Source organism: Phyllostomus discolor, chromosome 7, assembly GCF_004126475.2.
Source record: "Phyllostomus discolor isolate MPI-MPIP mPhyDis1 chromosome 7, mPhyDis1.pri.v3, whole genome shotgun sequence".
Taxonomy (NCBI): Eukaryota; Metazoa; Chordata; class Mammalia; order Chiroptera; family Phyllostomidae; genus Phyllostomus; species Phyllostomus discolor.
In genome coordinates this window covers 111,250,646-111,263,783 of record NC_040909.2, presented here as the reverse complement: position 1 = coordinate 111,263,783, position 13,138 = coordinate 111,250,646, and the positions used below count along the sequence as shown (strand labels likewise).

General features: G+C 34.8%; 1 protein-coding gene across 8 annotated transcripts in view; it reads right to left on the bottom strand.

The window, feature by feature from the left end:
- Window positions 1–13,138, bottom strand: part of VPS13B (vacuolar protein sorting 13 homolog B) — a 702,408-nt gene that overhangs the window by 679,779 nt on the left and 9,491 nt on the right. For all 8 annotated transcript variants that reach the window (XR_004904391.1, XM_036031293.1, XM_028534101.2 and 5 more), the window contains exon 3: window positions 10,572–10,715. Coding sequence is in view for 7 of the 8 variants with exons in the window: in XM_036031293.1 (XP_035887186.1) it covers window positions 10,572–10,715 (144 nt within the window). In the remaining variant the exon portion in view is untranslated. The remainder of the gene's footprint in view (window positions 1–10,571; window positions 10,716–13,138) is intronic.

Sequence of the window (13,138 nt, the reverse complement as noted above, 5' to 3'; positions counted from 1 at the left end):
TGCAAAAACAATGCTAACGAGCTTTAAAAATGTCAGGGTAGAGAGATGCTTGACCTTCAATCATATGGGATGACACTGTTCTGTAAGTTCTAGACTACCCAGGAAATTACCAACTGATTTTTTTTTTTTTAATCTAAAGTTTAAAGGGCCCTGGCTGGTGTAGCTCAGTGGACTGAGCACAGACCTGTGAATCAAATGGTCACTGGTTCAATTCTCAGCCAGGGCACATGCCTGGGTTGCTGGCCAGGTTCCCAGTGCGGGGTACATGAGTGGCAACCACACATTGATGTTTCTCTCTCCTTTCCTTCCCTCTCTAAAAATAAATAAATAAAATACTTTTTAAAAATAAAAAATAAAGTTGAAAGGAAGCTGGAGAAGAGTCATCACAGCAGCAGTGACTTGGGCCTGATTCTACTGTCCTCCAGCTTCCTGCAAGGCTCTGAGAGCGTTGCAGCCCATCCCCTCCCTACTATTCCATCTGGAACTGCACTTATTCCCCTTCACACTCCCAAAACAACAAAGCACACCTTGCAGACTCCAAATGCTCTTTTGCCTTCCTGGGAAATCCTACACTCCCCCCACTTCAACAAGGCCTCAGCCATGACATGCCTCCACAGTCCGTGAATTGCATTAATGTAGAAGAAAGTGGTATTGGGAGAACACCACACTCATGTCTGCAAGAAGAGGAGGAAGAGGATGGCTAGAGACAGGCAGTGGAAGATGGCCAAAGCTGACAGCACCAGATATAACGAGACAACTATTTGAAATGTGAGTTGGACATCAGAGGAATGGCAGCATGAGAGATCCCCTAGGTCTCTCCTCCTGAAATTTCACAAGTTGAATAGCTATTACTCAACAAAGGATTCCCCCTGCTCAACATTACAGGCACACCTGTAAGATGATCACATTGAAGCATCTAAAGCTGGGCAAGCAGGAACTAACAGGAGGGTGAGAAGGGAGGATGGCTCAGACTGGCCACAGACACAGTCCTGCATCCAGGAACTCACTGTAGGTTCACCCTGGGGAGGGGAGGAAGCTGGCTATGAATGGCACTTCCTTCAGCTGGGAGGAGCACAGACTCAGTGGCCACTCCTGCAGAAGTAGCAAAACAAGCTGCAGCTAAGCTGAGAGACCTGGGCAGGACAAAGCACAAAGGTTCTACCACGGTTGTCCGGTGGTCAGCTTTCCAAAGAAAGAAAGCCACAGCAACCTGCTGCCCTGTAGATTTCAACAACTTGCTTCCCATTGCCCTTACTGTCAGGTTGCAGCACATATTATCTGCAAGCCAGAGGACTATTACAAGAGAATCACTATTTTCCCAGAGTAAAGGGTGCTCTCCCTTAACTGATCCCCAATTAGAGCGTGGCAGTTGGGGATCCTCCATCTCAGAGTATGGGATCGCCATTACAAAGAAGGCGAAACAAAGAAGATGGCTGAATTTCCCCAGACAACCCCACCCCCAAGCATCACAGCTGTACTGAAGGAAGCTGGAGGTCAGCTTTGGGATTTCACCGCTAAAAAAAAAAAAAAAAAAAAAAAACTAGTGATTCAGCACCACCTACTGGACAAATAGAAAGACCTCTACAAGCCACTAATACAAAGATGCCTAGACAGAAAAGGAACCCACCAAATACCAGGAATAATGAAGGTAGCAAGGCAACTTGAAAGAAAAATTTTAAAAAATATCCAGAAAGCAAACATGAACACATGGAAATATACAATATAAATGACAGAGAATTCAAGAGTGCACTTCTGAAAACACTTAACAAGATGCGGGAAAATACTGACAGGCAATTTAATATACTCTGAACACAAATTAATAACCAAAATGTGTAGTTTACCAAAGACACTGGAACTTTAAAAAATAAAATCAAACAGAGCCCTGGCTGGTGTGGCTCAGTTGATTGAGTGCTGGCCTGTGAACCAAACAGTCGCTGGTTCAATTCCCAGTCAAGGCACATGCCTGGGTTACAGGCCAGGTCCTCAGTAGGGGGCGCACAAGAGGCAACCACACACTGATGTTTCTCTCCCTCTCTTTCTTCTTCCCTTCCCCTCTGTCTAAAAAAAAAAAAAAATCAATAAATTAAAAAATCTTTAAAAACAAATCAAACAGAAACCCTGGAGGTGAAGAATTCAATAAAAGAAATTGACAATAAACTAGTGAGCATAGGAAATAGGGTCGAACAGACTGAGGAAAGAATCAGTGATACAGAAGATAAAAACCTAGATGATGTAGAGGGAAAAAGAGAAAGACCTAAGCATCAAAAAAAAAAAAAAAAAGAAAGAAAGACCTCTATAAGAACTGACCCCATGAGGAAAAGCTATGTAAGAATAATAAGCATACCAAAAGAAGAAGAGAGGAATAAGGGAACGGACCGCCTATTCAAACAAATAATGGATGAGAACTTCCCAACCTGTGCAAAGAACTAGATCCTCGGATCCAAGAAGCAAACAGAACACCTAATTACCTCAATCCAAAGAGGCCTTCTCCAAGGCACTCTCCAAGGCACTATCAAACATTAATGACAAAGAAAGAAATCTCAAAGCAGCCAAGGAAAAGAAGGACATGACCTATAAAGGAAAGCCAACTGGGTTATCAACGAATTTCTCAGCAGAAACTCTATAAGCCAGAAAACAGTGGAACCAAATATTGAAACTACAGAAAAGAGAAAAATTACCAGCCAAGAATAGTATGTCCAGCAGAGTTATCCTTTAAATATAAAGGAGAAATAAAAATTTTTCCAAATATACAGAAGCTTAGGGAATTTATCACCAGAAGACACCACTGCAAGAAATACTCAAAGAGGTTATTCTACCTGAAACAAAGAACAACAACAACAACAACAACAACAACAACAAAAACAGTGAAGCTGAGGTATCACACTACCTGACTTAAAATTATACTAGAGAGCTACAACAATCAAAACAATATTGGCAGAAAAACAGACACACAGATCAATGGAACAGAACTGAGAGGCCAGAAATAAAACCACATGTATACAGGCAGACAATTTTCAAAAAAGGAGCCAAAAATACACAGTGGAGAAGGAAAAAATCTCTTCAATAAATGCATCTGGGAAAATTGGAAAAGAATGAAACTATCAACAGATTACTGTGTGTCCCCATGTTCAACAATTAATTAATTCAAAATAGATCAAAATAATACGTTCTAAAACAATAAATTACATATAAGAAAACGTAGGTACTAAACTTATGGATCTTGGTTGTAGAGAACATTTTAATGAATTTTTCCCCAAAGGTAAGGAAAATAAAGGTAAAAAAAAAAATGGCACTATATCAAACTAAAAAGCCATGCACAGCTAAAGAAACCAACAACAAAACAAAAAGGCAACTGACCAAATGGAAGATGGTATTTGCAAACAGCTCTGACAAAGGGTTAACACCCAAAAAATATTTTAAAAAACTCATAAAATTCAACACCAAATAAAAAAATCCAATTTAAAAATAGGCAGAGGACCTGAACACATTCCTCTCCCAGGAAGATATACAAAAAGCCAACAGATATATGAGGTCTGTCTGTAAAAAGTCCAGCTATTGTAAATAGCAAAGAAGGTAGCAAAGACATTTTCAAACACAGGATAACTGAAAAAAAAAATTGTAGCGAGATAAAATAAACCACAAAAGGTATTAAACAATGATCTTCAAGCTGAAGTAAAATGCTGCTAAATGAAAACTTTGGCTTACATTAAGAATGAAGAGTGACAGAAATAACTATGTGGGTAAATACAAAGACATTTTTTGGTTGCTAATTTCTTAGAAATTGACTATTCAAAGCAAAATAATAACAACACATTATATGTTTGTAACAAGTATAGAACTAAGAATTATAACACTAGCACAAATGATGGCAGATAAGCACACTGTTGTAAGCATGCTAAAGGATAATACATTATCCATGAAGTAGTATGTTATTATTTGAAGTTAGACAATAACTGAAACATACATATTGTCAGCCCAAAACAACCACCAAAAAGATATAGAACTATAGGGAATAAAGCAATAATAAAGATAAAATGGAATGGCAAAATATACTCAGCTAATCCAAAAAGGCAAGAAAAGAAGGGGGAAAAAGAACAAAAATTAGACAGAAGAAATAGAAAATAAATAAAAAGATATCAGACTTTAACCTAACCATATTTAAAATTACATATAATGTAAATAATCCAAAACACTCCAATAAACAGGCAGAAATTGTCAGACTAGTAAAACCCAACTATATTCTGACTATAGAAAACTTAGTTCAGATGTAGACTCAGTACAGTTTCTAAATACTAGTGTTGCATGTTTCAAAAAACATCTTGGCAAAATGAAAAAGTTCAAGAAAAAATAAAATTACCAGTATCTAATTATCAAAGAAAAAAATCAGAAAACATTGCATTTTATGGAGTGAAAGGAAACCTACAGAACATGCAAACGAAAAAGAAACTTGAAAGAAAACTAGAAGTTGCCGTCTGCGCTCTTTATCTTTAATGCAGGATGCCTCAAGGCTAAAGGGGAAAAGAGAAGTTGTAACTACCAATAAGCTGCAAAGTCTCAAATCAGTATTTTCAGTTCTTTTCACAGTGTTTAGACATATAGTGTCCACAACACTGAACACTACAATTAATGTTGTACTAGCATTTCCATTACAACCTCATATTTTAATTCATTCATAACATTCTTAGAAAGTCCTTAATGAAACTGAGACTTCCTTACTTGTCTCAGTCTAAATGTGACTTTTCATCTCCCTAAAATAGAAGAGCTATGAGAGAATAAAAATACCCCAACTCAGCCCTAACCAGTATGGCTCGGTTGGATGGCCGATGTCCCACACAGCAAAAGGTCGCCAGTTCAATTCCCTGTCAGAGCACATGTCTGGGTTGTGGGTTCAATCACCTGTTGGAGTGCATACGAGAGGCAACCGATCGATGTTTCTCACTCACATTGATAGTTCTCTCCCTCTCTTTCTCCCACCCTTCCCCTCTCTCTAAAAAATAAATATTTTTGTAAATACTCCAGCTCCAAAAAGAAAAATCTTTCCAAGAATAAAAACAAGTATACAACAGAAACTCCTCAAAAACATCCAACATGCCAAACAAGAATTAAACTTCCTCAATAAGTAAATATAAAAAATTTATTTAACCAAAAATCCACTTTATGCTAAGCTTGGTTTTTGTGTGGCTTAAATTTCAAACTCATACATCAGCGATTTTCAACTCTTTTCATTTCATGGCATACATAAACTAATTACTAAAATTCTGTGGCACACCAAAAATATGTTTTTGCCAATCTGACAAAAAAAATGTATAATTTTGATTCATTCACACCGAACAGCTATTGTGCAGGCTGTTGTCATTTTTTTATAACAATCTAAGAAAAGAAGTCAATGCCCTTGACTAAATAGTCAGGTAGTGCATGTTTTAAAAATTCTTGTGGCGCACCACTTATGCAGCAGCACACCAGCGGAAAATCACTACTGTACATGACATAATGAAAGACTCTGTGATTTATATTAATGTATTTTTTAAACAAACAGGTCTTTAGAACAATGTTATCTTCCAACCAGCTAACTCCCCTTCCACTTCTTTTAATTGGGATACATGCAAACACAGGTAAAGTTCAAGAAACAATGATTTCTTCTATTCTCAAAATTTTATTTATTTTTTTAACGATTTTAGTTATTTATTTTTAGAGAAAGGGAAGGAGGGAGAAAGACACGGAGAAAAACATCAATGTGTGGCTGCTTCTAACGTGCCCTCCCCACCAGGGGACCTGGCCCTCAATCCAGGGACGTGCCCTGCCTGGGAATCAAACCTGCAACCCAGGCCAGCATTCAGTCCACTGGTGAGCCACACCAGCCAGGGCTGTTCTCATACTCTTAAAGCACATATTACAGTTTAAAACATTTATTGTCATATTCATCCATCCACAAGTTATCTGTTTGTGTTTTGGTTTTTTTATTTCCTTTTCAATAATGTTTTTAAATCAGTTATTTCAGCTCAAAAATGAACCTAAATCTAAAACAAAATATTTTACCCTCGGAGGGTTCTAAGACTACAAATTTTCTATGCTAAAATTAAAATCACAAACCACTCAAGATATAGCAATCTTTCCTTAAAACATTCAAAAGGAGAGAAATATTTATCACTAAATCATCAGTATTTAGTACAGTACTCAGTAAAGATTTCTTGACTGAACTTTTCAACTTTTCCTTCAAATAAAGGAAATTAAATACTAAAGTGATAATTTTGTGCATGCTTACCCACAATGAATAATATCCAATACATATTAATCTTCAGTGAGACCTAACTTACTAATTATTTTAATATATGATGAGCTCGACAGACAAGTATTTAATCTCTAAAAAGAGTCTAAATTAACAGCACCATGAACTATCCCAATTATCCTAAACCAAAATTCCAGAAGTGATTCTTGAACTTCAACTTCCTCTCTGTATTTTCCTCCAGAACTTGTGCTCAGTTCTCTATGCATAGCCAATGACTTAATTCCATCTAGTCCCCACCATTTTCCTCCTAAAATATCACAAAGTAAACCTCACTAATTATCTGAAATCACCTCTTCCAATCTATCCCTTCACTCTGAAAAACTTGTCATCTTCCTAAAATTCAATCAAGTAGCTTACTGGCTTAAAATAATTCAATGATTCTCTACTCTGTACCAGTGGTCCTTAAATGTTTTGATCTCAGGACCTTTAACCCATTAAAAATTAGTCAGAGCCCCCAAACCTTTTCTGTATATCTACCCATTATTTACCATATGGATAGAATATATACCCATATTTGCCATAGGAAAAGTAAAAAAGAAGAAAAAGTTTAAACATAAATTATATATATATTCTTTTATAATTATTTTTAAATGAATCATGTTATAATTATAAATTATAGTTTTATGCTTTATGAAAAAATCTATATTTTCCAAAACAAAATAAATTACTAAAAAAAATGAAATTATTTTACATTTTTAAAAATCTGGCCTAAAAGAAAATTGCTGAATTCTCATATCGCTTCTGCCTTCAATCTGTTGCAATATCATACATCAAGTATCCTCTGAAAAATTCAACTCTACCCTCATAAACAAAAGATGATGAAAAGAAGTAAATCGCCTTGGCTGGTGTAGCTCAGTGGATTGAGCACGGCTGCAAACCAAAGCATGGCAGGTTCGATTCCCAGTCAGGGCACATACCTGGGTTGCGGGCAGGTCCCCAGTGGGGGCCACATGACAGGCAACCACATATTGATGTTACTCTCTCTCTCTTTCTCCCTCCCTTCCCCTCTCTAAAAATAAATAAATAAAATAAAAATAAAAATAAATGTTTAAAAGAAAAGAAAAGAAGTAAATCATGTTTTAGTATTAGTATAAAAACAATTTTAACTTTATGTATACCCTAAAAAATTTTGGGAATCCCTAAGGGTCCTCAGATCACACTTTGAGAACCACTGGATGACAGCAAATTTCCAACTTTCTTGTAAGGTGCACATAAGTTCATGATCTGAGAGAGTCACTGAACTTGATAGAAAACAGATTTGAAAAAAATTACCCACTGTGCAGCACAGAGAAACAAAGAGATAAAAAACATGAAAGGTTAATACGCAAAGGTCTAAGTGTGAAAACTGAGAGGGTCTAAATGTGAAAATGGGAGTTTCATTAAGACAGAAATAGGAATAAATTAATATTCAAAGAAATAAAGTGGAAATTTTACAGGAGTAATAAAAACCATAAATCCTTAGATAGAGGAAACACAATAAATCCCAAGGAGGATACCAAAAAAGAAATTCACTCTAGAGTTACTACCGTAAAACTGAAGAATACTAAAGACTAAAAAATAGGGAAAAATATCTTATATACAACCAGAAAATATATATATACACTTTACAGAAAAATGACAAAATAACAACACCACTGAAAGGTTAAAACCTCAAATGCAAAAACAGAACTATTTCAATAGTGAAATAATATTTTCAAAGTATCGAGATAAAATAACTGGCAATGTCATGTGACCAAATAAATTATCATTGAAGACTGAGTATGAAATAAAGATTTTTTTAGACAAATCAAAACTTAATATCCCAATTACTAGTAAAGAGATTAAATTGGTTATTAAAAACCTCCCAACAATCAAAAGTCCAGGAGCAGATGGCTTCACTGGTGAATTCTACCAAACATTCAAAGAGAATTAATATCAATCCTTCTCAAACACCTCCCCAAAAAATAAAGAGGGAACACTTCAAACACATTTTACAAGGTCAACATGACCTGATACCAAAATCCAACAAGGACACCCCAAGAAAATAAAATTACAGCCAATATCCCTGATGAACACAGATGCAAAAATCCTCAGCAAAATTAGCAAACCAAATTCAACAATATATTAAAACAGCCATTTTCTACTTCTTTCATCCCATGGAACACAAAAACTAATTACTAAAATTATGTAACACACCAAAAAATATGTTTTTTGCTGATCTGACAAAAAATAGTATAATTTTGATTCACTCTCACCAGATGACTATTGTTGTGTTGGCTGCTGTCATTTTTTTATCTGACAATCTAAGAGAAAAGAAGTCAGTGCCCTGGACTAAATAAATGGTCAGGTATTGCATGCTTTAAAAATTCCTGTGGCGCACCAGTGTGCCCCTTGTCATACACAGGTTGAAAATCGCTGCATTGTCACGACCAGGTAGCTCAATTGGTTAGAGCATCATCTCAGCATGCCAGGGTTTGATCTCCAGTCAAAGCACATACAAGAAGCAACAAATAGGTATAACAACAAATCAATGTCTATCTCTCTCTCTCTCCCCCCTCTAAAAATCAATAAATTTTTTTTTAATTTCCAACTTTACTAATCAAAGCTTAAAATAGGAAAACAAACTGTTTAAAAATGTGTTTCATCTATGTTTTCACTGAAAAATTAATTCCAATCACTAGCAAGTATTGCTCTCCAGGGGTCCAGGGGTGTACTTTGCTGGATAATTTGTCCAAATGTCAGCTGCAATTCTCACAATTCTTTCTACCTCAAAATTTTAAACATCTGTAAAAAATACTTGTTGTGAGAGTGGTTTACAATCATGACACTTTGACCTTTTGCTATACACACCACAAATTCAGGTCTCAAATACCATGCAAGCAGGAAATCTGATCATTCCTGCAGTAGCCATCTGCATGGTCCAATATCAAATATTAGTTCTAGGTGGCACTAAGTCATGTGTTACAAATCTTTTTCTGCAGCCTCTATAATTAGTTGTAATTTGCCTTTTCTAAAATGTGTTTCTTATGGGACATCTGGCCTTGGAACTTCCACCTACCCGTTGAAAAAGTACTTAGTGTCTGGATTTTTTTCTCATCATTATGAAGCACTGCATGGGTGGCATAACCAAATCCAGACTCTTAAAAAAATTAAATTCCAAGGACAAATGATGATTAAGAACCATTTAAGTACTACCATATATAAAAGTAAAATAAAACTTTGTTGCAATATCACTGTCTACGGATTTCTAAATCAATCTCCCAAATATTTTAAGTTCACAAAATAATTTTTCATGGAAATACACATTACTGGTCTACTTACTTCCAGGAATTACATTAGTTAAATTATATTGGATAATAGAGGTTTGAATCAAAGATTTCATCAAGAGAAAAAGAGATTTCAGCCCAGTCAATTAATATGACATTCAAAGTATCTACTTACTATAAGAAATTATTTTAATAATTCATAAGTAACCTTAACTAATTTCACAGAGATTTACGTTATACTTAGGATATACTAAAACTGCCTTAAGATGCTTATAAAAATAGTCAATTTACTAATTTTCTTCCATTCGTTTCAAGCCAGAAAGTCTTCCCTAAAGCTAAAAGTTAAATGTGGGTTAAGCAAAAAGTAATGATAACAAATGACAGAGATACTGTTTTGCAAGATGAAAGTAAATAGATCACAATTATGCTGTTCTCCAGACATATTTGCTTCCTAGATTAGAAAATTTTTGGTAGAAAGGTCTTAAAATCAATATTACCCCTATATTAAAAAAAGAAACAAAACACTAAGAAGAAGTGTCAGATGGGTCAGAGAAGAAATAAGTCTGAAAAGAGTCAGTTTCTGATACCAAAACTTCAAGAATCACCATGAAATTTGGTATATAAAGGCAAATTCAATACATTTTTATCTTCCAAAAATAACTTGAGATTTTCATCTCATTTAGAAATGTCACATAGGTAAAAAATTATGCAGTTACTTTGCAAAAGTTCAAAAATCTTGACTTGAAAATTGGATATAATCAGGCACCACTTCTAGTGCATACAGGTGCATAAGCAATCTACATGATCCTTATGAATGCTATGATCAGGTTAAGTGAAATTAGTATGAAAATATCCCTTAGGATAGTTTACCTAAATTTAACAATACCCTTTTGCAATTAACTATGTTAAGACAGTTAAAGATAATAAGTATATAAGCTAAGATTTATTTATGTAAAAGATGACATATCCCAAAAGTTAAAGTAATATCAAACACTAATAACTACAAAATTAGTTAATATAAACAAACAACGGTTTCATACCTGCATTCCATCTTTAAGTTTCAAAATGCATTCCATTGTGTTGATGGTAATTACTACTGGCTCTGAACCCAGTTTTGTCCATGGTACATGGATCCTCAATTCATGAATATGTCCACTTAAAAAAGTGAATGGCAATTTCAATTCCTTAAAACACAAAATGTTAAATAGAAGTTAGTAGGTACTTAATATTTTTCTCCTAGTAGTCAAATTACTTTCTTTAAAATACAATTTCCAACACAAAAACTGTTTAGGAATTGCTGTTCATCAAAAAGTAATAGCATCAATAACTTGTTAAAATACAAAAATCAATTGTGCAAATGACATTGAACAAGCTACCTGACCTTTCTAGGCCTGAGCTTCTTACTCTGCTAAATGGAAACGATACACTATACCTAATACATGACAAAGGCTCATGCACATTCGTGGCAGTGGAGGTGGTGGTCACCGCAGCAGACAGCAACAGTGCTTGAGATAACTGCAATGGCATACTGTTTAAAATCTCCACCTGAAAATATATCCCCAGATGTGTTTTAAGCTATACATAGGATAGCATTATAAGGCAAGTTGAAAGCAGGGTTGAAATAAATAGGAGAATGACCTGACAAAATAAAAATAGACCAACTTAAAAAAAAAAATTATTAAGCTTTACCTAATTAAAGATTATACCTGGATACTATTTGGTCATAAATTTGAAATGTATTCTGACTGGTTTCTATTATTATTGGAAAGAGGTTAAAAATGAAAACCTAACTGTTACTCAATCACTTTATACTAATTCATTTTACTTTCTAATAAAATTGTTAAAAATCTACAAAGGAAGAAAAAATAAACTATATTTGGATTGTATTTCAACCACATTTTTACAGTTTTTGTAATTCTGTTTGTGAAAGATAAATATTACGCTTAGTCATTCATCCAACAGCTGCCCTAGTTGGTTTACAAAATAGTAGCAATATAGCTAAATATATGTAGGCAGTATGGTAAAGTAGTTAAGATTGATAATAATTCTGGAGCCAGCAGACATGGATTTAAAAATCCTACTGTGCTATTTAGCTCAATGACAGTGAGCTAAATAGCAACTTACAATGAGCTAAATAAGTGAGGCAACTTATTTAATGTATCTGTGCCTCAGTTTCTTCAGTCTTTATCCATAAAATCTGAATAAGAACCGTATCTTTGAGGATTAAAATAATTAATTTGTATAAAGAACACAATCATTATTAAGATGATATTATTATTATTACTACAAATGTGTGGGTCTAATGTATGTTTCTGAAACAGCAAAATTCTAAAAAACTGTTTCTACTATCCTACCTAATTGATTGTCACAATTTTTCAATATTTTTCATTATTACATTAATTTTAAAGCTGCAATTTCACACATTAATCAACTGACACAGATTACATTTTATTCTGTGTCCATACAAAAACAATGTTTACTGAGTACCAGTCACTATTCGAAGAACTTTATCTACATTCAACTATTTAATCCTTATAAAACCCCCAAAAGGTAAATACTAGTGAATATGAGGCATGGAAAGGCTAAGTGACTTCCCTGGTTCATCCAAGAGATCCAGAACACAAATATGGAAAATAGGATACCAAGCGCCTGCTCTTAACCACAATTCTACTGCATCTAGACTTCCATTATGAGCACTGAATGCCTTTCCAAATACATCTGGACACTGAGCCAATAATATTTCCACCTCTACCACTCCCTGATCTGTGTAAATATGATACATTTGTGAAGTGGCTACCAAAGTTGCTGTCTATGGACCAAACTGAATTTTCTAGGGAGGAGCTAAAAGACACCTGAATCAAATTCAAGACCTCAGTATCATCAGTATAATCAATTGAACTACTAACCAAAACTACTAACAAAAGAGACAGCATTGTATATTAGAATATGGAATTTTGAACCACATTGCCCATATAGGAAATCCAATTGAAGTGCAACACTTACCATCTGACTATGAGCCAGATTGTCCTATATCCTCATCACAGACACACTGTGATAAATAAAATGAAAATATGTGCTCATCTTATAAAAGGCAAAGCAAAAATACTGATTGTTATAATAGATCATCACTAAGATAACCACATACAAATGACTTTATTATCTTTTTCCTTCTCAAAAACATTCTATAACTTAAAATATTCTATTCATTTGTAACTATTAAGAAATACATTGGGAAAAATGGATCCCTAAAACCATAACAACTATGACTGTACCAACGACATTAGTAGCAAAGAATTTAAGAAACGAGTTGAACAGTTCTCAAAAATCTAATTCTAGATAAGCTATTAAAAAATATTCTGCCCTGGTCGATGTGCCTCAGTTGGTTGGAGGATCATCCCATGGACCAAAATGTCATGGGTTCAATTCCCCGTCAGAGTACATGCCCAGGTTGCAGGTTCAATTCCCAGTGAGGATGAGTGCAAGAGAGAAGCCTATTGATGCTTCTCTCTTCTCATTCTCGCGTGCACACTCTCTCTCCCCACTTCCTCCCTCCCTTCTTCTTTCTCTAAAAAGCAATGAAAAAATGCCCTCGGGTGAGTATAAAATA